This window comes from Halichoerus grypus, chromosome 12 (assembly GCF_964656455.1).
Source record: "Halichoerus grypus chromosome 12, mHalGry1.hap1.1, whole genome shotgun sequence".
NCBI lineage: Eukaryota > Metazoa > Chordata > Mammalia > Carnivora > Phocidae > Halichoerus > Halichoerus grypus.
Genome location: NC_135723.1, coordinates 73,391,027 through 73,414,444, shown reverse-complemented (window position 1 = coordinate 73,414,444; position 23,418 = coordinate 73,391,027). Strand labels below are relative to the sequence as shown.

Below are 23,418 nucleotides of genomic sequence, written 5' to 3'. Positions count from 1 at the left end.
AAGTTCAGTAATTTGTTCCAGTTACGGCAGTTAGTGAATGGCAGGGGAGGGTTTGAATCCAGCCCTGTAGGGTACCAGATGCAACAGCAATCCTACCCACCCTCCTGTGCCATCAGCCTCGAAAGGGAGCTGTTTCCTAGTCCTGTAGAATCCTAAGAGTTGAGGGGACCTCAGACTGATCGGATTCCCTACCACACACGTGCAGGTTGATTGCTTAGCCCGTGAGTTTAGATCTGTGTCCCTATAATTTCCACCCGGTGGTCTTGGTTTCACCCCTTCCTTTCCGAGACGTGGTGGTGCATAGTAACTCATTTCTTTTATCATAGATAGCTATTTTTCAATCAGGTGTCTGTAAATGCTGGTGGCATTTGGCAATCTCAGTAAACTGTTATAGTTCAAGACCGTTCCAGAGATGAGGACTGAGTAAATATTAACAGCCCCTTGCGCTTGGTTGGAACTTGAGAGGACTGTATAACATCACAAGCAAGCTTTTGTCAATCACAATCTAGACCAGATTAGTCTTAAAGTCCAAGGAAGAGCCAAAGTCCACCTTGGCACCAAGTTTTCTGCCCAGTCCTCTCAGCTATTGTTTGCCAGTTTTTAAGGAAAAGAAAATGATGAAGTAGAAAGAGAAAAACATTGCTCTCGGGAAGGTTAGAGACACTTCAGAGTTAAAACTGGGGAGCAAGGGAATTTTGGAATTCTTTCAATGTTTGGATATGAAGCCACCTTAAATACTGAAAATAAACTTTACAAACTAATAGTCAATAAAACAAGGTAGGTAAAAATTGAGCTTTGAAATGCATAATACATAATCTGCTGTACTGACAAGCTTGCTTACTTACAAGATAGTTTTTGGTGCTCTGGATACAGTAAAAATACTGTTATAGTTTCTTTAGTAAAAAAAATTGTTAAAAATGTTTTACTGGGACTTTTCTATCAAAAAGTGAGGGTTCCACTGGTTATTTATTGCAGTGTTTACATTAAATCAATAGCTGTTTTTATTAATTTAGTACTAAATAGATCATATGCATATAAAGTGTATGATGCAAAAGTATTTATAAGTTACCATCTCTATTTTGTGTTTTATCTTTTCTACTTAAGTTATAAGCCAGCTGGTCAAGGACAAGGGACCTTCTACTCCCGCCCAACACATTATTTTTATTCACTCATAATAGAACAAAAATAATAATAACTCAGTGGGACTTCCCTATTCAATGTTTGTCATTCAAACCTCGTAGCCCTGCTTTTGCAAATAAAATAAAGAGGGAGATCAATGATGTGTGTCTTAAAACTGGAAAAATCTAGTTTACTACATTTAAATGAACAAATACCCCAAAGGAAAGAAAATAATCTTTTAAATGCCAGTTTTTTATGTATGCATACATTGTGTGGTATATGCTCCCTATAGTGCTCTCTCTTTATGCCTGATGTTTCTCTTCTTTTTATGTCTACAGTTATTCTAATAATCTCATACTCACTTTTACTATATTAGTTCCACAGTGAGTGTCTTCACAGAAAAGAAAAATAGAAGATCCAAACAACTCAAAGTTTTCCCTCAGTTTCCCATGAAACTTACACTAAATATATGATATAAATATAGATACATAGATATCACACATAAACATATATATGTAAGGGCATATGAAGTTTTTTGCTTTTAGTGTTTATACTGAAAAATTGCCTGAAAATATATAACTATATGTATTTTCTTTCCTCTTTTGTATTTATAATGAGATTATCTGGAAGAAGGATATATCACACACACAGACCACACATACACATAGACACACATACACAATATACATATATAATACATCTATACACATACATTATACATACACACACACACACACACACACACACACGTCTCCAGAAAATTCTTAGGGTTTTAGATAAGTAATTAATTTTCATGAACATGGTAAGTAGTATATACTATTGTACTCTCCTTGCTGAGTGAATATAAATGAAGAGGGGTAAAACAATAAATATAAACTAAATTATTAAATTTATGGATGAGTTTATTAGTCCTATATGTTTTGGTGAAGAGAAAAATAAACCGGGCTGGCATGAAAGACAGTGTTGGAGAAGGTTTGGACTTTAAGTTGAGCCTTAGAGAGTAAGTTGAATTTTGATACTTGAATAAAACTGAGAAAAAAAAATAGTCCAGTGGCTTCCAACTTTTTTGCATATTCAGATCACTTCTTACCATTAAAAGTGTTAAGGCAAGGACCTTTCCAGAATAGGGTAGGTAGTAAGGAATCCAGCCTTTGTTTCAGATAGATCCAGGATTAAATCCCAGGCCCACTATTTATATAACTGTTTGATCTTGAGATAATTACTTAATTTTTCAATTTTGATTATTTTCTATTTAAAATGGGAAATATGATACCTCATAGAGTTGTTATGAAGATTACTTGAGATAATGTTATTTGGTATTATTATGGAATATACTAGCTTAATATCCGGCACATAATAAATACTCAACTGCCTATGACATAGTATATGTGTTAGGATAATATTTGTATTTTACTATCTTTTTAAAAAAAAATTACCAATATATAGACTCATATGTTCCTTGTGGCAACACTCTTTCCCTCCCTCCCATTGGAGTCTGAAATCTATTTTGGAAGCCATGCCATGGTATATGTGTACATGGTGACAAGAAATATTTTATAACTTGAGAGTCGTGGCAAATAATGTTGACTAGATAATGAGGGGCCATTTAATGAGATTTTTGAAAGCTAGACACAAGAGTTTGACCTTAATATGGGAGTTGGAGGGGAGAGATTTTTGATTTTTGATTTTTGGGGTGGGGGAGATCAGAAGGTAGCTGTATTTTTAAAACATGAGTTGGTCTGAGAAGGGCAGTTGGGAATTAATTGACAGGGATGGAGGGATAGTAGATGGAGGGATATAATTTACGTTTAGGACCCTGAAGAATTGATATATGAGGACAGAGAAGAAAATATAAACTGATCCATGATTTAAAAGAAAAAAAATCATACTGGGTGATAGATTGGACATAGTATATGAAGAGGGAAGAGGCCAAAATAATTGGGAAAACATATGTGAAATTTAGGTCAGATTAATGATGTTGTCCTTTATTATATTTAGCCTGATAAGAATAAATGGATATATGAGCATTTTCATAGTTTATTTAGATGTTTCTACAATATATTTGGACCCAGATTTTATTTTCTCATAGGGCAGCATGATTTTAACAATAGACAAATCTATATTTTTCTAGGGTTATGGAAATTTATTATTTTCTCAAACACTAAGAACTTTATCATAAATGGGATTGAATTTTATCAGACTTTTTCTGAATCTATTGATCTGATCATAGATGTCTTTTTCTCTTTTAACATCATAAAATATGTTTATGGGAAACCCAACATTTTTAGGGCAAAATATCTTGTTTATATTCTCTTGGATTCATATTGCTAGTACTATTTATTTTATTGAGGTATAGTTGACACCCAATGTTACATTAATTTCAGGTATACAGCGTAGCGATGGCACAACTCTGTATGTTACGCTATGCTCACCACAACTGTAGCTACCACCATTACAAATACCATTGACTGTATTCCCTCTGCTGTGCTTTTCATCCCCATGATTTACTCATTCCGTACCTGGAAGCCTGCACTACCCTTCATTTAGCCAATAATATTTTGCTTCAGAGTTACAGTCATGAGTGAAATGGGCCTATAATTTTCCTTTCTCATAATGTCTCCATATGGTTTCAGACTCAATGAATTAGGACATACTCTCTCTTATCTCTATTGTCTGAAAATGTTTGTACAAAATTAGGATGATATATTTCTTGAAAATGTAACACTTTTACCCATAAAACCATCTAGTGCAGATATTTTCTTGTGCAAGTTTGTTTTTATTTCTTCAGTAATCATAAGACTGTTCAAGCTATTAATTACTTCTTCAGTCAGTTCTACTAAATAATATTTTTCTAGAAATTCATGCTTTTTGTCCAAGTGTTCACAATCATTGGAAAATTATTATGGGTAACATAGCTTATTATCTTCTTATTGTGGTGAAATGTGTGTAGCATAAAATTTGCCATTGTAAACATTTTAAGTGTACAATTCAGTGGCATTAGGCAGATTCATAATGTTGTGCAGCCATCATGCTATCCATTTCCAGAGCTTTTTCATCATCTGCAATAGAAACTCTACACATGGTAAACAATTGCTAACTCTTTCCTCCTGCCCTGAGCCCCTAGTAACTTCTATTCTACTTTTTGTCTGTATGAATTTGACTATTAAAAGTTACCTTTTGTGGGGCGGCTGGGTGGCTCAGTCGTTAAGCGTCTGCCTTCGGCTCAGGTCGTGATCCCAGGGTCCTGGGATCGAGCCCCGCATTGTTCCGTGAGAAGCCTCCTTCTCCCTCTCCCCTGCTTGTGTTCCCTCTCTTACTGTGTCTCTCTCTGTCAAATAAATAAATAAAATCTTAAAAAAAAAAATAAAAGGTACTTTTTGTAAGTGGAATAATACAATATTTGTCCTTTTCTGTCAGGCGTATTTCACTTAGCATAATATTTTTAAGATTCATCCATGTTGTAGCATGTATCAGAATTTTATTCTTTCTTAAGGCTTTATAATATTCCAGTATATTATTTTTGTTTTTTTCCTTCATCCACTGAAGGTCATTTGGTTTGTTTTTCCTTCATCTGTTGATGGTCATTTAGGTCATTTCCACCTTTTGGCTTCTATGAATAATGCTGCTATGAACCTTAGTGTCTTAAATATCTGTTTACGTCTCTGCTTTTTTTTTTTAATTTTAATTTAATTTAATTTAATTTAATTTTTTATTATTATGTTATGTTAATCACCATACATTACATCATTAGTTTTTGATGTAGTGTTCCATGATTCATTGTTTGTGTACAACACCCAGTGCTCCATGCAGAACGTGCCCTCTTTAATACCCATCACCAGGCTAACCCATCCCCCCACCCCCTCCCCTCTAGAACCCTCAGTTTGTTTCTCAGAGTCCATAGTCTCTCATGGTTCATCTCCCCCTCCGATTTCCCCCCCTTCATTCTTCCCCTCCCGCTATCTACTTCTTCTTCTTTTTTTTTTTAACATATAATGTATTATTTGTTTCAGAGGTACAGGTCTGTGATTCAACAGTCTTACACAATTCACAGCGCTCACCATAGCACATACCCTCCCCAGTGTCTATCACCCAGCCGCCCATCCCTCCCACCCCCCACCACTCCAGCAACCCTCAGTTTGTTTCCTGAGATTAAGAATTCCTCCTATCAGTGAGGTTATATGATACATGTCTTTCTCTGATTGACTTATTTTGCTCAGCATAAGTCGTCTCTGCTTTTAATTCTTTTTGGTAAAAACTTAGAGGTAGAAGTGCTGGCCACGTGGTAGTTTTATGTTTAATGTTTTGAATAACCGTCATACTGTTTTCCACAACAACTGCATCACTTCACATTCCCAGCAGCAATCACCAAGGTTCCAATTTTCGCATCCCTACCAACACTTGTTATTTTCCTTTCTCTTGACAATAGTCATCTTAATGAATATGGAGTGGTATCACATTGTGGTTTTGATTTATATTTCCCCAATGACTAGTGATGTTGAACATCTTTTCATGTACTTATTGGCCTTTTGTAGATCTTTGGAGAAATGTCTATTCAAATCCTTTGCCCATTTTTTAATTGGGTGGCTTGTTGTTGCTGTAGTTGTTGTTGAGTTGTTAGAGTTTTTTAAAAAAATATAGTCTGGATATTAATCTCTTAGTTATATGATTTGCAAATAGTTTCAGTATTATGCTTAGGGATTATCTTTTCACTCTCTTGATAGTGTGCTTTGATGTACAAAGCTTTAAATTTTGATGAAGTCTAAATTCTATTTTTTTGGTCGCCTGTGATTTTAGTGTCATAGTAAAAAAAAATCATCACTGAACTCATTATCAAGATTTTCCTCTATCTTTTTTCCTAGAACTTCCATAGTTTTAGTTCTTATGTTTAGATCTTTGATCCATTTCAAGTTAATTTTTGTATATCATATAAGATAAGGGTCTAACTTTGTTCTTTTGCATGTGGAATCTACTTTCCCCAACACCATTTTTTGAAAAGACTGTCCTTTCCCTATTGAATGGTCTTGGCACCTTTGTCAAAATCATTTGACCATATATTTGAGGGTTTATTTCTGCACTATGTCTGAAATAGTGCAGAAATTCCACTCCATTGGTCTATGTCTGCTATTATGCAAAACACTGTTTTGATTATTGCCACTTTGTTGTAAGTTTTAAAATCTGAAAGTGTGAGTCCTCCACTTGTGTTCTTTTTCAAGATTGTTTTTGCTATTTGGGGACCCTCGAAATTCTATATGAATTTTGGAATGGATTTTCCTTTTACTGCAGAAAGTGCTTTTGAGAGTCAATTGAATCTGTAGATCACTTTGGGTACTGTTGTCATCTTAACAATATTAAGTCTTCTGATCAATGAATATGTGGTCTCTTTCCATTTATTCATGTCTTCTTTAATTTCCTTTAGCAATATTTTTTAGTTTTCAGCATACAAGCCTTTTGGCTCCTTGGGTAAATGTATTACTAAATATTTTATTCTTTTTGATGTTATTGTAAATAGGATTGGTTTCTTAATTTCCTTTTCAGATTCTTTATTGTTAGTGTATAAAAGATGCAATTGACTTTTGCATGTTGGTTTTATACCTGGCAACTTTGCTGAATTCCTTTTTTGGCTCTAATAGCTGTGTGTGTGTATATGTGTGTGTAATTTCAGGTTTTTCTAACTATAAGATCATGTCATCTATGAACATGATCATTTTACTCATTCTTCTCCAATTTGGGTGACTTTTGTTTCTTTTTCTTGCCTAATTGCTCTGGCTAGAATTTCTAATACTGTGTTGAATAGAAGTGGTGAAAGCAGACATCCTTGTCTTGCTTGTTTTTAAATCTCAACTTGTACTCTTAGTACACTTCCTTTCACTTGAAATAGTATTTATTTATTCTTAGTTCTTTTTACTAAGTCTTGCCAGAAACATGTCATTCTTGTTAATTAAAAAAAAAAAAACTTCTGTGGATCTACTTTTATATTTTTTTTCAATAATTTATGCTCTTATTTTGTTATCTATTCTACTTTCTTTGGGCTTATTTGGTTATTTTTCTAGCTTCTTGAGAATGATACTTAATTTATCAAATTTCAATTTTTTATCTATTTTTCTCATATTACTTTTTAAAGGTATAAATTTCCTTGAAAGTATTGTTTTGGCATATCCCATAAGTTTTTTTATGTGTATTTTTAGTATCTTTTACTTTTTTCTAAATTCCAGCATGATGTTGTCTTTACCCTTGAATTATTTAAAAATTTCCAAACATTTTAGAAATCAAGTGTCAATGAAATACACTGAAGGTGTTTTTTGATGAGTTCATAATCAATATTTGTATAAGTCCCATATGTTCTCGAGAAAATTGTATATTCTCTAATTTTTGGATATGGAAGTGTACAGTGTCTATTAGGCCAAGCTTTTAGTTTTATTATTCAAATATTCTATAACATTACTGATTATTGTTGTCTGCTTGACATTTTGAAGAAATGTCAAAATTTCCCACTACATTGGTGGATTTATCGATTTTGCGTTATAGTTCAAAACATTTTGCTTCACATATTTTGAGGTTATTTTATTACATGAATGCGTGCTTATAATTATAATGCATTTTTGCAGAATTTAACTCTGTTAATATATAGAGACTCTGTCTATCCCTAATACATTTTCTAATTTTAAAATCTATTTTCTCTGATATTTATATAGCTATGTCAGTTTTCTATGGTTATCATTTGCTGGCTATATCTTTTTCCATCCTTTAATTTTCAATCTTTGTGTGTCCTTTTACTATGTAGGTGTGTCTCTTATGCTGTCTAATCCAAACGGTCAGCCTTTTTTGCTGAGAGGTTTGACCTGTTTACATTGATATGTTTTCACCTGTTTCTCTCATCTTACTTTATTATTTAAGTGTGCCCATTTTTCTCCTTAGTACTTTTTAACCACTTTTATACCCTTTGGTTTCCTTCACTCCACCTCAATCATACTGATATTATTTAGACTTTAATACTGAGTTATATCATTATATATTTCACTTTATTTTTTACCTTGGTTCCCCTCATCTTTTTTAGACTACAACCACTTATTAAGATATTTGATCATTTTTGTTTCATATTTTTGAAGCGTATCCTTTAAGTATCTGCTTCTATTTAGGTACTTCATCCAAAACTGTTTTCAGTGTTAGTTTTTCCAGGTAAACATCCTTAAGTATTTTATGACTTCAGGAATATTTTTATTGTGGCCTCATTTGTGAATGACACTTGGGCTGGATATAAAACTTGTGTTTTAAGTTATTTTCTTTCAACATTTAAAAAACACCGATTCACTTTCCTCTTTCATTCAATTTTGCTGTTGAAAACTCTTATGTTAATCAGATTCTTGTTCCTTTGGAAATAATCTTACCTTTTTCTCTTTAGGCTTTTAGATTTTCCTTTTTGTCATTGTATATTCTAAAATTTCACTATAATATGTCTGGGTGTAGGTTCTTCTTATCTATCTTCTTTCACATTCTATAGGCCTTTTGATTTTTTTTAAATAAAAATAAAATCATAATAAAATAAGATGAAATAAAATAATAGAATTTAGTTAATTCTCAGAAATGTATCTCCATTATTTCTTAAAATACTTTCTTTCTTCTAGTTTTATTTCTCTTTCTCTCTGCAACTCCTAATATCTGTATTGTAGTTCTAATAACTCTATCCTCCATACTGATTAGATTTTCTTTCATATGTTCTATTTCTGGGTCCTTTTCTTCATCCTCCTGAAGGATTATTTCAATTTGGTTTTATAATTTACTAATTTCATTATTCCTTTCTCACTGTGTTCATGATGCTACTTTTCCATTTTATATTTTCAAGTACTATATTTTCAAATCTCTTGTTTCTGTTTATTCACTTTGGCCATTTATATGTTTATTTGTTCTCATTTTATATCATAAATTATTACAAATATCTTTTTTTTTAGGATGAACATCAAGCTAATTTAAGAAAATTGGTTTCATGTGATCTTCCTTTTTTAAAAAAAAATTTTTGCTTCTGATGTTATTTCTCACTTTGCATGTTGTTTTACTTTTGAAATAAGTCATTTTCCTCAAATGTTTTGATATTTTGACTGGTTTGCTTGTTTTCTTCAGGGAATATCAGCTACTGTGAAGGGCAGTGGGAAGGTCAGAGCCTAGTCTACTTCAGTCTCTATAATCTCAGTAGTGGAGCTGTGACTAAAATTTAGGGTGGAGAACCCTAGACAACAAGAACCACTGGCAATCACTCCTTACCTCAAAGCAAATTCTGAGATCAGGAGTTCATGGTTTTTACCAGAAAGAAGTATTGTCTTGAGGAGTATGTTCTACCTTTTGAAAAGATTTTATGATAAATTCTTTATTATAGGTCTTAAAAATTTGTGATTTTGTTGTTAATATTGATATGTTCCTCTATTGTCATGTCAAAGGTTTTGCTTTACTGAAAAAGTGATGTTTTTAAAACCAGAATAATAAATAGTTCTTCATAAAATATCTATCCAGTTTCCTACTAATCTACAAAATAAACACATTACCTAAGTAGCTTATACCTTTGAGAAAAGTAGATATAATTTTGCTTTGTAAGCCTTTTCAAGGGTGTATGTAATCTTCAAATTTTCACTAACATTATACTCACATATTTTAATGGAGGAAAGGCACTATAGATAACAGGAAGTGTAGTACATACTTTGAAACTGAAACCAATTTTCTAATGATATTCAAAAAGTGATTAGCCATTTACATGAGATAAAGTAGTACCTACAGCATAAAATTAAATAGGATATTAATCATTATGCTTTAGGGCATAAATTAAACAATAATCAAGGTCAGAAGAAAATGTAATATACCTATAGTTAAGCAGGATTAGATTCATTATCAGAATTCCAGCACCATTTCTATATTAGGTATGGTCTGACCAAGTAATATGGACCAAGAGTAATGTTATAGTTAGGAACCTATCACTTTATTGTTACAGTATATATGTAATATAGCTCCTTTTCTTCTTAAACATTTTTGCAATTTGCCACTGCTGCATTGAAATCCATCTGAATTCAAGCTCTTCAGAGAAAAGTGCCCTTTCTCTAAGTCCTTCCCTCTTCCCCCTCACTCCCTATCTTTTTGTTCAACAAATCCATTATGTTTCTCAAAGACACAGAGGAAATGTACAATTCAGGTTGGTGATGCCTCAGCTTATAACCAATAAGATTTTCAAAAAAGGTCTTGGAAACTTTTTACTTTTACAGTATGACTAAATGACTCACACTTTAGGGAAATACCTGCTTTTCGGATTTCTTCCTAATTGTGTTGTTCTGATATCCAATTTTATCAACTTTGTCCATATTTTCAGATGAGGAAATTGAAAAGGAATAAATACTCAACTTAAGGGTTCCCTTCCAAGATATATGAAGTAAAAATACATTTTAAAACAATGACTTTGTATAAAATAAAGATGAGGAGTCTTAATAGAGTAAATAATGAAAAGAACCAATATATAAAAATATATCAGAATAACATATTCAGTCTATGATGTCCTTATTAATATGCATATTCACATTTATTAGCCTGATTTCCACTGTATTTTTCAAGTTCTTTTTCCTCTGAAATACACAATATTTATTACATGTAGTTTAATGGATTATTATGTCAGAATTAATTTTGGTCTTATAATGTTTTTTCTTCACATTTATTTTCAGTCTGATTTTATAAGTATCAAAAATTTCCCCCAGTTTGAATTGGAGTTTTATAAAAAATGGAAATAAGGAGTTAAGAATCTCTGTAATAATCTGGTTATAACTTTGATTATTTGTATTGTTTCTAGTCCTTAAGAAAAGAAAAAATTACTACTTATTCAGTTCTTATTTTACTGCCCAGAAATGGATTAAAGATACTTAGAATGGAAATATTTTAAATGTTCAAATCCTACATTTTAAATGTGGCTTGCTCTGGAATAATGAATATTAACTTGAATTATGAATATTATTTAAGTTAAATTTTCTTAGGAAGTCAAATCAATAAGCATATTTTAAATAATAAATTTGTACAATTTTGAATTGTGTTATAAAGCATCTTAGTTTTCTGAAAAATTATTCTCAAGAAGCACATTAGGAATTGCAGTGTTTCTATAATTAGATGTACCCTATATCCACTAGAGGCAAAAGTAGTTTTAGACTACTTTTGGTTACCAGCTGGGATATTTATAATAATCTAGAACATTAAGTGTGCGATGAGAAAAAGTATGCCTTCCAGGAAGGAAAGAAAGTCTCTCACTTAATTAACAGTGTAAAACACCTCTTGACTGTGAGTTGCTGGTAGCACTGATAGTATTAGGAAGGCTTCCAAAATGTTCAACCATTATACTTAATTTATGATATGCAATGAACTTTCCAGCTTTGCTAATATGTATATTGATTTTGTCCAAGTGATTTTTTAAATCTTACTCATTTATAACCAGGTAATGTGCAGATCAAACTTCCATAACTTCGTAAATATTAATCAGAATTTTCTTTCATGAGTGAATTAATTTCTCTTTTTGCTTAAATATAAATAGCTTTTTTCAACCTATCCACAAGCATCCCATAATGATTTTGAAAAGTCAATGCATACTCACTCTTGTTTAAAATTAAAATGCTGTATATAACAAATTATTATTAATAAAATGGCAAGTTTAAAATATGCATCTAAATATATCAATGTCTACAGAATGTTTGATTCATCTTTCCTTCTTTTTATTTCTAAAGTTATCTGGAAGTATTTTGGATGTGTATAGTGGTGAGCAGGGAATTTCACCAGTTAATATGGGCCTCACAAGTCCTTCCTGTCCAAGTAATCTGCCAATGAAAAGAGAAATTACAGGTAATGTTGCTTTTATAGTTTTATCCCTTTTTAAGTCAACTACTTAAGTTATGAGTGACATATATTACCAAGCTAAATAGAATTTTAAAAATGTTATCAAGATAATCGGTTAAAATGGGAGAAATGTAGATAGTAAATCCTCCCTTTTTTTTCTATGACAACCAAGCAGCAAATTAATATAACTTACAATTCAACTGAATTGATTATTTTAGGAACTGGGCAAATATACACTTATGCTCTACACATATATATGACAACTTGACTAAGTTTTTCACTTAACATTGGTTCATTTTGATATTGAACTGATGCAATTTATTAAATTGGTTACAAAATAATAGATTAATTGATCAGGGAAAAATAGTCTTTTCTGTATGTGGAATTTGATATAAAACAGATTGTCCCCCTTTTAGCTTGTTTTATGAATTTCATGATAAACTCACATTTAACTTTCTCAAGTAGGTTTAAAAAAAAAAAGAACCCTCAATTTTCAGTAGTTCTTTTCAAAGTTCTTACAACTCAAAAGAATTGTAGGGGCACTGGCAAATTCCTCCAATACATAGATGAAGAAATCAAGGGTCAGAGGAGTTACTTTCACAAATGTACAGCTGAGTTGAAGAAGATATGCATCAAAATAAGGATTTCCTGATTTACAGAGTCCCATGTTAGTTCCTCCATAAGAAGAAAATAAAATTCAGTTGAAATTTCTGTAACAAGTTTTTAGTTTGGGGCCCAAACATTGATCTTTAATAATTATTACACAGTTGACATTAACATTTTTGTAAGTGCAATATGTCCATTCTTGGAGTCTAGCCAATAACTCAAAAATATCTATACATACAAATTATTTAGACTAAAATGAATTAATATAGTTTTAAATAAACAAATTTAAATAAATGTATTCCTATGTTACCTATTTTAAAAACTAGAATAATGCAAAGAACACTGCATTAATTATTTATTGCTATATAACAAATTATCCCCAAACTTAACAACTTGAAATAATAAACATTTATTCTCGTATATCATCTCTATGGGTCAGATATCCAGAGATGGCTTAGAAAATTGGTTTGCTCAGTCTTTCATTAAGGTTGCAGTCAAGATGTTGTCCAGAGGTACACATTTGACACAAGGCAGCCTAGAGGATGCACTCCCAAAACAGTTCAGTTGCAGGTCTTGCAAGTTAGTGCTGTTTGTTGGCAAGAGGTTTTGGTTCTTTACCGCATGAACCTCTCCATGGGGCTGATCAAATGTCCTTATGACATGACAACTGGTGATCCAAGAGACACTAAAATGGTAGCTTTACATGTCTTTTATGACCTAGTCTTGGAAGCCACACTAGTCATTTTCATAGTATTCTGTTGATGTCCCAGGTCAGCCCTATTTAATGTGCAAAGGAACTACCAAGGGTGTGAATATCATGAGAATCATGGTAGGCCATTTTGGAGACTGACCATCACAAATGCTTGCAAACCATGTAGTACACGGAGTAAAGTGTCATTGTGTTTGATAGGAATACTTGGGGATTGTAGCTAGTTCCAACTCCAGGGACATAGAAATCATAGTTATGTATGAAAAATGTTAGTTGTAAAAATTAGGCTGAAATAATTTTGAATAATCTTAAAATTTTAAAATAATAATAATGATCGAGCAGTTTAATATTTGCTATGCACTGTACCTCTTTTCATCATCACAATGATTATCAGATAGGTATTATATTATGCCAATTTTACAGATGAGGAGCTGAGACACAGAGAACTTCGGTAATAGATCACATGGCTATTAAATGGAAGGCTAGAATATAAATCCAGGTTTTACTATTCAAAGCCTAAAAGGTTTGCCATTGCCTCTTACTTAAAGTGTGCTCTGCTCTAAATTTCTAAATATTTGCATAAAAATATTATTATGCCATTTGGAGCAAATAATATTGTATTTTCACCTAATCTTTCTGAATTACATTGACTAGAGAGGTTGTAAAGTAGAACTAAGTACTATTTAAATTATCTTCCTTTTGATCAGAAACAGATACGCGAGCTTTGGCAAAAGAGAGACAAAAAAAGGACAACCACAACCTCAGTGAGTATATTTTCCTTTTTTCTAAAAAAAAAAAAAAAAATTAATGCAGGAGGAAATGCATGGAGGTTAAAATATGTGGTCTTTTATTGTCACTTCATAAGTATAATGGGGTCACATAACCAAAATAGCCAAAATGAATAGTATATGTTCACTAGTTGAGCTATTTTGGGAAATTTAAATGATGTGAACTCTCAGAAGAGCTACATATTTTTAGGAAGTGAAACATCTCAAATTGTCTCCTTGATCACTCTGTCTCTCTCAGGCAGGCTGAGTGTGACAGAGATGAGTGCATTTAGTTATATTTGAACTCTGTTGTGACTCATTGACTCAAAGGTTTAAAGAGATAAAAGTGGCTTTAGAAAATGTACACCACTTATAAAGCAAGAAACTACTCCATGGTCTCATCTTTCTGTGTCAGTCTGCTCCTCCCTTCCTAATGATAAGTTATCTGAAAGAGATTGCTGAATTCTACCCCTGCAAAAAAATGTCCTTGTTGCCTTCCTAGGGGGTCAGTTTGACTCTGATAACGGGTACATGAGATGGAGAAATACAAGCGAGGGAAGTAGGTTAGCAGCAATGTTGAGCTTGATAGTGTTTGGTCATGTCTCAAGTGCTTAACTGCCTCAAGTGAGCTTGACTAAGTGAGTGTGAAGCCTTTCTGTTTTGGAAGGCCAATCAAAAAATGAGAAAAGAATAAAATAGAATAAACATAAATAAAAACTTTAAAGCTCTAAAACAAACCAGGAATTTTCTTACATGTGGTTAGCTGAAATTGATTCTACACGGACCTGTGGACCCCACGTCTGTCTGTTCATATTGCACCTGCCTGCATCACAGACTGATCAGAGTTTGTTGACTGTAAGATTGCGAGGGAAGAACTGACAAGTGGTTCTAACTGTCTGCAGGGTCATCGTGGAGACGGAAATGATCTCACTCTGAGAGCCCTTAGCTGTAGAGCAGATTGGCTTTGGTCCAGATTGTGAGACAAGTAGAACATGAGTAGGGGGAGCTCGTTGTTGATAGAAAGGATTAATACAGCAAGGAACCATGGGCTTCTCTCTTCATTTTAAACCTGTTAACTCATTATGACTCTCCTTGCTCTTCTCTACATCTCCAGTTTAAATAACAGGTCATTTAGCCTAGGGGTGGGCCTACTGGTGTCAAGGTCCTCACTCAGGATGATGGACACAGGGAGTGGCCTGCACAGGCTCTGGAAGTGGGCTCAGGGCATTTGGGAGGATATTCCTGGTGCGAGTTACTCAGAGTGTAGTTTGACTCTGTGACTGACTTGCTCAGTGGGGAAGGAAGGGTTTGGTGAGAGAAGGCAAAAGTGGCTTCTTTTAAGTATAGGTCCAGGATAGAGACCTCTCTCACCCTGATCTCAGGACAGGAATGAATGAATATATCAAGACTGTGAAGAGTGAAACACACATGACATATAATAACTTGGTAATTTCTTAAAACTTGACTCCTTTACAAATAACTAGTACTGGATATGAAAACATTGAGGAACCAAAGTTCTCATTATAATTAGCCGTTAAAAATTTATCAAGCACAATCTAAGAAGAGTAGAGTAGGAACTTCTGACATTTTACATAAGGTATATTTAAATAATAGATTTTAAAGAAATATTATAGGACTAAACCAGTTCCCTATTTTGAGGTAAAACTGTGAACATCCTTCATAGCTATTCTTCATCTTATATTTAAAAGTCTGTTTTATAATATAGGAGTGAGTATGTGTGAACATAGAATTATTAATAATTCTTACTGTGAAATATGGATGTATTTCTATCAGCTTTACCTTTGTTTATTTTCTTTTCAGTTTTTTAATGTGGTGTCATTGTTTTTTGAATTACATGCATAGGGAAAACAGGATTGGCAAAGAGGGAAAATAAACTCCCTCAAGAATCAATTATATTCTAATTTTAGAATAATCCCAATATATTATTACTGAAGGTCAAATCCATTCATGGTAAATTGCTTTGTAGAGTCAATTGTTATTCTTTCATGACTTTCCTTGTTTCTGGTAGCAGATCTTAATTTTTAGCTTGTATTAAGTATTTTCAAATATTTTTGATATATGATTTTCTTCTTCTTCATGACCTTTTTCTTCCTTCGTTTCCCTGGAAAGCTTTAAAAATGTTACCTATTGAAAAAAAAATACTGTATAGAAGCATATGTTGTGGTTCTTGATTCTAGGAATACAGAGTCGACTGTAAGACTACACTACTGCGTAAGACTGTTTTCTCATAGGGGTCAATATAGGAAATTCTACTTATTTGTATATCTGACATTTATTGAACATTTATTAGATGCATAAAATTTCCAAAAGCAATGAATTTATGGAAATGAAAACAGAGAAAACAGTTCTGAATAAGAATTTATACCGGTAGTTCTCAAAATGTAGGCTCTAAATAAACAGCATCAACATGACCTGGGAATTTGTCAGAAATGCAGATCCTTGGGCCCCAACTCATGTATGCCAAAGGTTGAAAGCCACTACTCGATATATTATTGAAAATTTTTATTTTTTATTTTTTTATAGATTTTTATTTATTTTTTGACAGAGAGAGAGAGACAGCGAGAGAGGGAACACAAGCAGGGGGAGTGGGAGAGGGAGAAGCAGGCCTCCCTGCTGAGCAAGCAGCCCGATGTGGGGCTCGATCCCAGGACCCTGGGACCGTGACCTGAGCCAAAGGCAGACGCCAAACGGCTGAGCCACCCAGGCGCCCCGAAAATTTTTAAATTAGAAAAAAATATTTACAGTCTAATCAAATTTATTTAATACCTCCTATATGCCAAGCCCTCTGAGGATAGAAAACTGAGGAATAAATGGCCCCTGCCCTCAAGGAGGTCACAGTCTAGTTGGGCACACACACCCACCATCTGCCAAATGTTGTCTTAGGCCTTTGGGGATTTTATGAGAAGAGTGAAGCACGGTGGAGACCTCAAAAGATTGTGATCCTGATGGGCAAAATGCATATGTGTGAAATGATAATCCAGTAGGATAAATATATATAAATATATATGTATTTCAGTATGAGTAAATCTTATAGCATTTCAAAAAGTGAAAAAAAAAAGTTGTTTTGAGAGAAAATGTTTTTAAAGCATTGCCAATAATAGAATCACAATTCTAATATAGTCATTTTTACTTTTAGATTGAAATATATTTGAATTTTTATTTTATTTTTGAGTACTCTTTTGATTATATGGAAATTTTTTCACTCACTGTTTTTTTTAAAGATTATTAAGAAAGTTTACAGCTGACCAAAAGTGAATTGTGCTTTAATGAGAATAATCAATAATATTTCTCTTTTAATAGTTGAAAGAAGAAGAAGGTATAATATTAATTACCGAATCAAGGAGCTTGGCACTCTTATTCCAAAATCTAATGATCCGTGAGTTCAACAATCATTTCTATAATAATGTTATGGTTTGAATACCCTCCAACATGGGTGGGAGGGGAAGGGGGAGAGAAGAACCAATTGCTAAGAAACTAAGTAGCTTATGATAAAGGTAAAGCTAACTGCTGCTCTTATTGTCCTGTTCAAGACTGATAGTTATTAAGCATCAAGGTTGTTACTAACATTTGCTCTTCTGAGATATAGGAAATAAGGAAATTATTTCTTCTCAGTTCATAGCAGGCCTTTCTATATGGCACCAATATTGGCAAATTTAGTGGTAGTATCAAATGTTGTCTATGACACTTACTGGTATACTTAATTTATGGTTATAGCAATTCTTCCAATGTGAGATTTATGTGTACATTAACATTGAATTGTTGGGTTTTCAGAGGTCCCAAAATTCTGGAGACATGCAAGTACAAAATGGAATTATAAAAGCATGCTGATTTTAGTGCATTAACATGAATAAGTTAATGTTAATGCAATAATCAGTTATTGTAATTAAATTTTCAGCCATGTTTTGGTGTCGTACATACTCAAAGTCAGTTAAACAAGATGTTTGAGGTTGTAAATTTCAGGAAAGAATCGATTAATCAAAGCATCAAGTTAGAATGTTGAATGTTTCTCCAAAACATAAAAATAAGGTTTATTGCATTAATAATGACTTGAAAAATGTTTTATTCAAACTGAGAACTGGCCTCTCCAAATACTAGTGATCATCTATTATCAGAAACAGTGATGTTTGATAAAGTGATATTAGTGAAATTTAGAAATATTCTCCCTGAATCCAAATGTGCCAATTCACTTGGACAATTCAATAATTTGTAGTAGAAGGGAAGGTAGTATTTATCCTCATGGGCATATTAGATGGAATGGCAGAAAGAGCTCTGGATGGAGCTCTGAAGAACTCAGTCATAGTGTAGTTGTCATTTGATAACTCTTCAAATCTTTTAAAGTCTCTAAGCATGCAACTCTTTTTTTTTTTTTTTTAAGATTTTATTTATTTATTTGACAGAGAGAGAGATAGCGAGAGCAGGAACACAAGCAGGGGGAGTGGGAGAGGGAGAAGCAGGCTTTCCGGCGAGCAGGGAGCCTGATGTGGGGTTCGATCCAAGGACCCTGGGATCATGACCTGAGCCGAAGGCAGTCGCTTAACGACTGAGCCACCCAGACACCCCTAAGCATGCAACTCTTAACATTAGCAGAAGAGAATACCCATTGTCCCCATAGGAACTTTTTTTCTTTAGCCCTTAACATATATACATGCACATTTATTCACCAAACATTTGATGTAAAGCCAAGGCTTTTCTGTTTAAATATGTGTTTCAACTTTTCTTCCTTACATAAACTGCACTAAAATATATAGTCTATTTTAATTTCTTTAAAACAAAAACTCACACAACCTAAATATAGACTTTTTAAATGTTTATACCCTTATTTTTGACAGCATATATTTTTTAAAGATTTTATTTATTTATTTGACAGAGAGGGAACACAAGAAGGGGGAGTGGGAGAGGGAGAAGCAGGCTTCCCACTGAGCAGGGAGCCTGATGCGATGTGGGGCTTGATCCCAGGACCCTGGGATCATGACCTGAGCCGAAGACAGACGCTTAACCATCTGAGCCACCCAGGTGCCCCTGTGACAGCATATTTTTTAGCAACCCACCTTTACTGACATTTTAATTGAGTTTTTCCAAAGCTTTTAATACAGTCTTCCTAAAAACAGTTAACTATTTTTATAAATACTTTCTTTTTTGGCATTCATATTTCATTAGCTAATTTAATTATAGGTAATTCATTACCTATAATTTAATTATATTATCATCACAGTAATTACAATGGGCATTAATTTAACCTCTCAGTAAGTACATGGCACCACACTGACAACAGAAATACTTGGATGTATCAGAGGGTAGCCCATCTCTCTCTATTACCTATTTTGTCCTGACAACAGTCAGTGAGTGTCACAAAGGGAATGGAGAACATTAATTAACCTTGAAAGTGATTGGATAAAGGTCAGTTAAGAGAGGTTCTCTTGGGGCACCTGGATGTCTCAGTCGGTTAAGTGTCTGCCTTCGGCTCAAGTCATGATCTCAGGGTCCTGGGATCGAGCCCCGTGCCGGGCTCCCTGCTAAACAGGGAGCCTGCTTCTCCCTCTCCCTTTGCCTGCCTTTCGGCTGGCTTGTGCTCTCTCTCTCTCTCTCTGTCAAATAAATAAATAAAATCTTTAAAAAAAAAGAGAGAGGTTCTCTTGTAAGTGGTGGAGCTAACCCACGGTGTCAAGGCACGGTTATATGCAGAAGGCAGATGAAACTTTAAGACTGGGCTCCGAAGCCCAACTGCCCATGTGCAGACGTCACTATGCCTATAAGGCACCGACTGTATGGTTGGGTTTTTATAAACATAAAACCAAATAGTATATATGAGAATACTGTACAAACGATAAAGCTTAGGTGAGGGATTATTATTCTCTATTTTATAGAAACTTTAGTTATAAAAAGGCTCCTTTCTACTTCTAACTCACTGTCTGGAACAGAGAATGGCAACCTTTTCCTGTAAGGGACCCGATAGTAAATATTTCAAGCTTTGTGGGCCACATAGTCTGTGGCAATTTTCTAACTGTGTTGCTGTAGCATGAAAGCAGACGTAGGCAATATGTACATGAATGAACGTGGCTGTGTCCACTGAAACTTTACTGATAAAAATAGACTGCAGGTCATAGTTTGTCTGTCCCTGATCTAGAATATAGAAAATCGATTTATCAGAGAATCATATCCAAAAGAGACTATCATTGGGAAAAGTTTATTGTAAACATTCTTAAGTGTTTTTCTCTTCTTTATGGATCTCAGAAAGAGGTATCATTACTTGTTTTAATTGTATTATGTTCTATGTATGGGAATGATATTTACTTTGGGTCTAATTGAAAACACATTAATTCATTAGATGTTGAAGATATCTGTATGTGGCTCTGCGCACATAGCACAGACAGAAGAGATACTTCACTGCCGGCCGCAGCATTCCAGACATCCAACACCAATTCTGTTTCAATACATCTCATCCCTTGGCTTGCTGTGGCCTCACCTATTAACCTAGTACTTCCCTTTAGGGTCCACTAATGTGAGTCCCATGGGTGAATTCAGAACATAGCCTCTTTAAAACTTGGATCCATGGGGGGCGCCTGGGTGGTTCAGTCGGTTGAGCATCTGACTCTTGATTTCGGCTCAAGAAATTGGTTAAGGAGAAACCTCATATATTAAAATGGCTTTAAAATAGAATGAACTTTAAAAAATTTAGTGCCAATGATGTCAGATAGAAATGGTCAGAAGACCCATTGTCTGGTCTCTACCACCATTTTGAAGGTTTATTTTAATAAACAGCACCTTAAACTTCAAAGCTGACCAGAGGTTAACCTTTCCATAATATTTCTTCTGTCCTTCAAGTGTTTTTTTTTTTTTTCCCATGAGAAAAATTAAATAAAATGAGGACCAAAAGGCTCCTGCGGCAGCTTAGAGTTTTAATTCAGGAGTTCAATACCTTTTTGAGTTACAAGTACCTTCTTAGTTTAATGATAAAGTAGCCTCTTTTTCCATAGCCTTCTCATCACCCGGGAAGTGAGTGGAATGAGACCAACAGCTATGATGGCCCTAGAGGAGCTGACAAAACATTTGCACCCTTTAGACAGACTCTAGTAATGGGCTGGTGCTTTTCAGTAGAAAATGGCTTAGCCAGGCCCTAGTAAGCATATTCACCTGCCGGTAGAAAATATATCTTCCTCTATCTGTTACAGCTAATGGAAGTATCATCTAACCTGAACTTCCAGTGAGGCATATGCAAGTGAGATTTTTCATAAACTATATTTTCCCACTTCTGATCACTTAATAAATAAATATTAATTTCAATGTATCTCACATAGATCATATAAACCAAAAGTACATAAAGTGTAATTTTTAAAAAAGATTTCCTACATGCTGGGGCTCCTGGGTGGCTCAGTTGGTTAAGCGTCAGACTCTTGATTTCCACTCAGGTCATGACCTCAGGGTCCTGGACTCCAGCCCCGGGGGTGGGCTCCATGCTTAGCAGGGAGTCTGCTTGAGAATTCTCTCTTACCCTCGCCCTCTGCCCCTCCCCCACCCTGCTCATGCTCTCTCTCTCAAATTAATAAATCTTTATAAAAAGTTTCCTACGTGCTTACTGTATGCTGTATTAAAATAAATCTCATGACTCTAAACTGAAAATTCATCAAGGTTTTCTGCAACTCTGATTAACTTTTAGCAATTAGTTTGGCTGCATTCTCCACATGCATTATTAATTCTCATGTAGGATTAAATTCATTGATGTTACAATCGGTAGCCTGTTTCATAATTCCAGATTTATCACTTCTCCTGACTTAAAAATAAGTTTTAATGAAATATTTTTTCTATGCTCTAGAAAGGTTATCTGGTAATGTTTAATTGTATTTACTTGTCTTAAACTTATTTAAAAATAGGCATCCAGTTTTTAAAACAAGTATTGATGTCTTTTGTGCAGAAAAATTTGCCTAATGATTCTAGAAAGTTTTGCTCTATTGCTTAAAGTAGATGTTGCCGAACTCTGATTTGTTTCACAATCACTCAGGATCACCATTCAGAAGGCACCTTATTTTTTTTTTTCTTAGAAGCATAAAAGCAACCTTATTAGAAAGTAGGTTAAAAGACTGGTACATTTGAAATGATCTTAAAAAATTTAGGCTTAAGTCCTCAGTAATGTACATTTCCTAGTTCATTAATGCAGAAATACCGCACATAGATTTTAATCTCAGAGTTAATAATAAAAGCAATTTTCACTAAAAATATAAAAACTGTAATGGTAGAATCATGATATTGCGTTTAGCTCTCCCACAAAAAGTCACTTTATTACTTTCTTTTGACACTTATTTTCATTCTGGGATTAATTTTACTATATAAGGGCTTCTTAACTATTCTATTAAAATTTCTATTCAGAAGCAATAATATCTAAGAGTGAATAATAGTCATGTAAATCATTATTTCATATTAATGTAAAAGATTTTGTAAGTTCTTATGAATTCTGCTGACATGCACAATTGTGAAAAGGTTATCTCTCCGTTCTATAGTGATATGCGCTGGAACAAAGGAACCATTCTAAAAGCATCAGTGGAGTACATCAAGTGGCTACAAAAAGAACAACAGAGAGCTCGAGAATTAGAACACAGACAGAAGAAATTAGAGCAGGCTAACAGGCGGCTTCTACTCCGGATTCAGGTTTTTATAAAAATGTTGCCATGAACCACATTGCTTATATATGACTTACCCATCATCAGTTTTATTCATTGTCTCATTTATTTTTTTCTTATTAACAATAATTTTCCTTCCAAAGGATAATTTTATTGCCTTTTAGAAGCTCACAAATTGGGTTGTTTCAGTTAGACTTTGATTAGAAGTCCAGGATCAAGGCGGCTTTAAAAATAGAATGAATGACAACAACTAATTGCAAAATGCGGAAGATAGAACCAGTTTGATAAACACACAATGTTATCTCAGCCAAAAAATAATAATAAATAAAACATTTGTTTCTCTATGTAATATTGGACACTAAATTCTTCTCTCTCCCTTTTATTTCTTTAGTAACATTGCTATGGATTTCATTGCCGCAAGGCATATTATGCCAATATATATTAAGTCACTCCTCATCTGTTCATGTGACACAAAATATCAAAATATGGGTTTTCATAACTCTCAAGATTTTTTTTATGTGAACATGCTTATTGCCAGGTAAAGCACTACTCTGTTCCATGAAATGGTCCTATAGTGAGAAATTAATCAGGAAGAATAAGTGAAATATTTTCCACTATCTCCAAATGGCTATATTGTAATCCGAACCACTATGGAACCATTATATGTTATGTATTCCTTTAAAGAGCAATGAGAAGAGAATTTTTTTTAATCTGTATAGTTTTCTCAGGGTTATTTTTC

The 23,418-nt window shown here is 33.7% G+C and overlaps 1 protein-coding gene across 3 annotated transcripts in view; it reads left to right on the top strand.

The window, feature by feature from the left end:
* TFEC (transcription factor EC) overlaps positions 1-23,418 on the top strand; it is a 69,861-nt gene that overhangs the window by 41,378 nt on the left and 5,065 nt on the right. For 2 of the 3 annotated variants that reach the window (XM_036103936.2, XM_036103934.2), the window contains 4 exons: positions 11,856-11,970; positions 13,987-14,043; positions 17,368-17,443; positions 22,560-22,707. In XM_036103936.2, the coding sequence (XP_035959829.1) occupies positions 11,856-11,970; positions 13,987-14,043; positions 17,368-17,443; positions 22,560-22,707 (396 nt within the window). Of the gene's footprint in view, positions 1-11,855; positions 11,971-13,986; positions 14,044-17,367; positions 17,444-22,559; positions 22,708-23,070; positions 23,372-23,418 lie in introns of those variants that run through there. The other variant, XM_078059484.1, reaches the window with a different exon arrangement.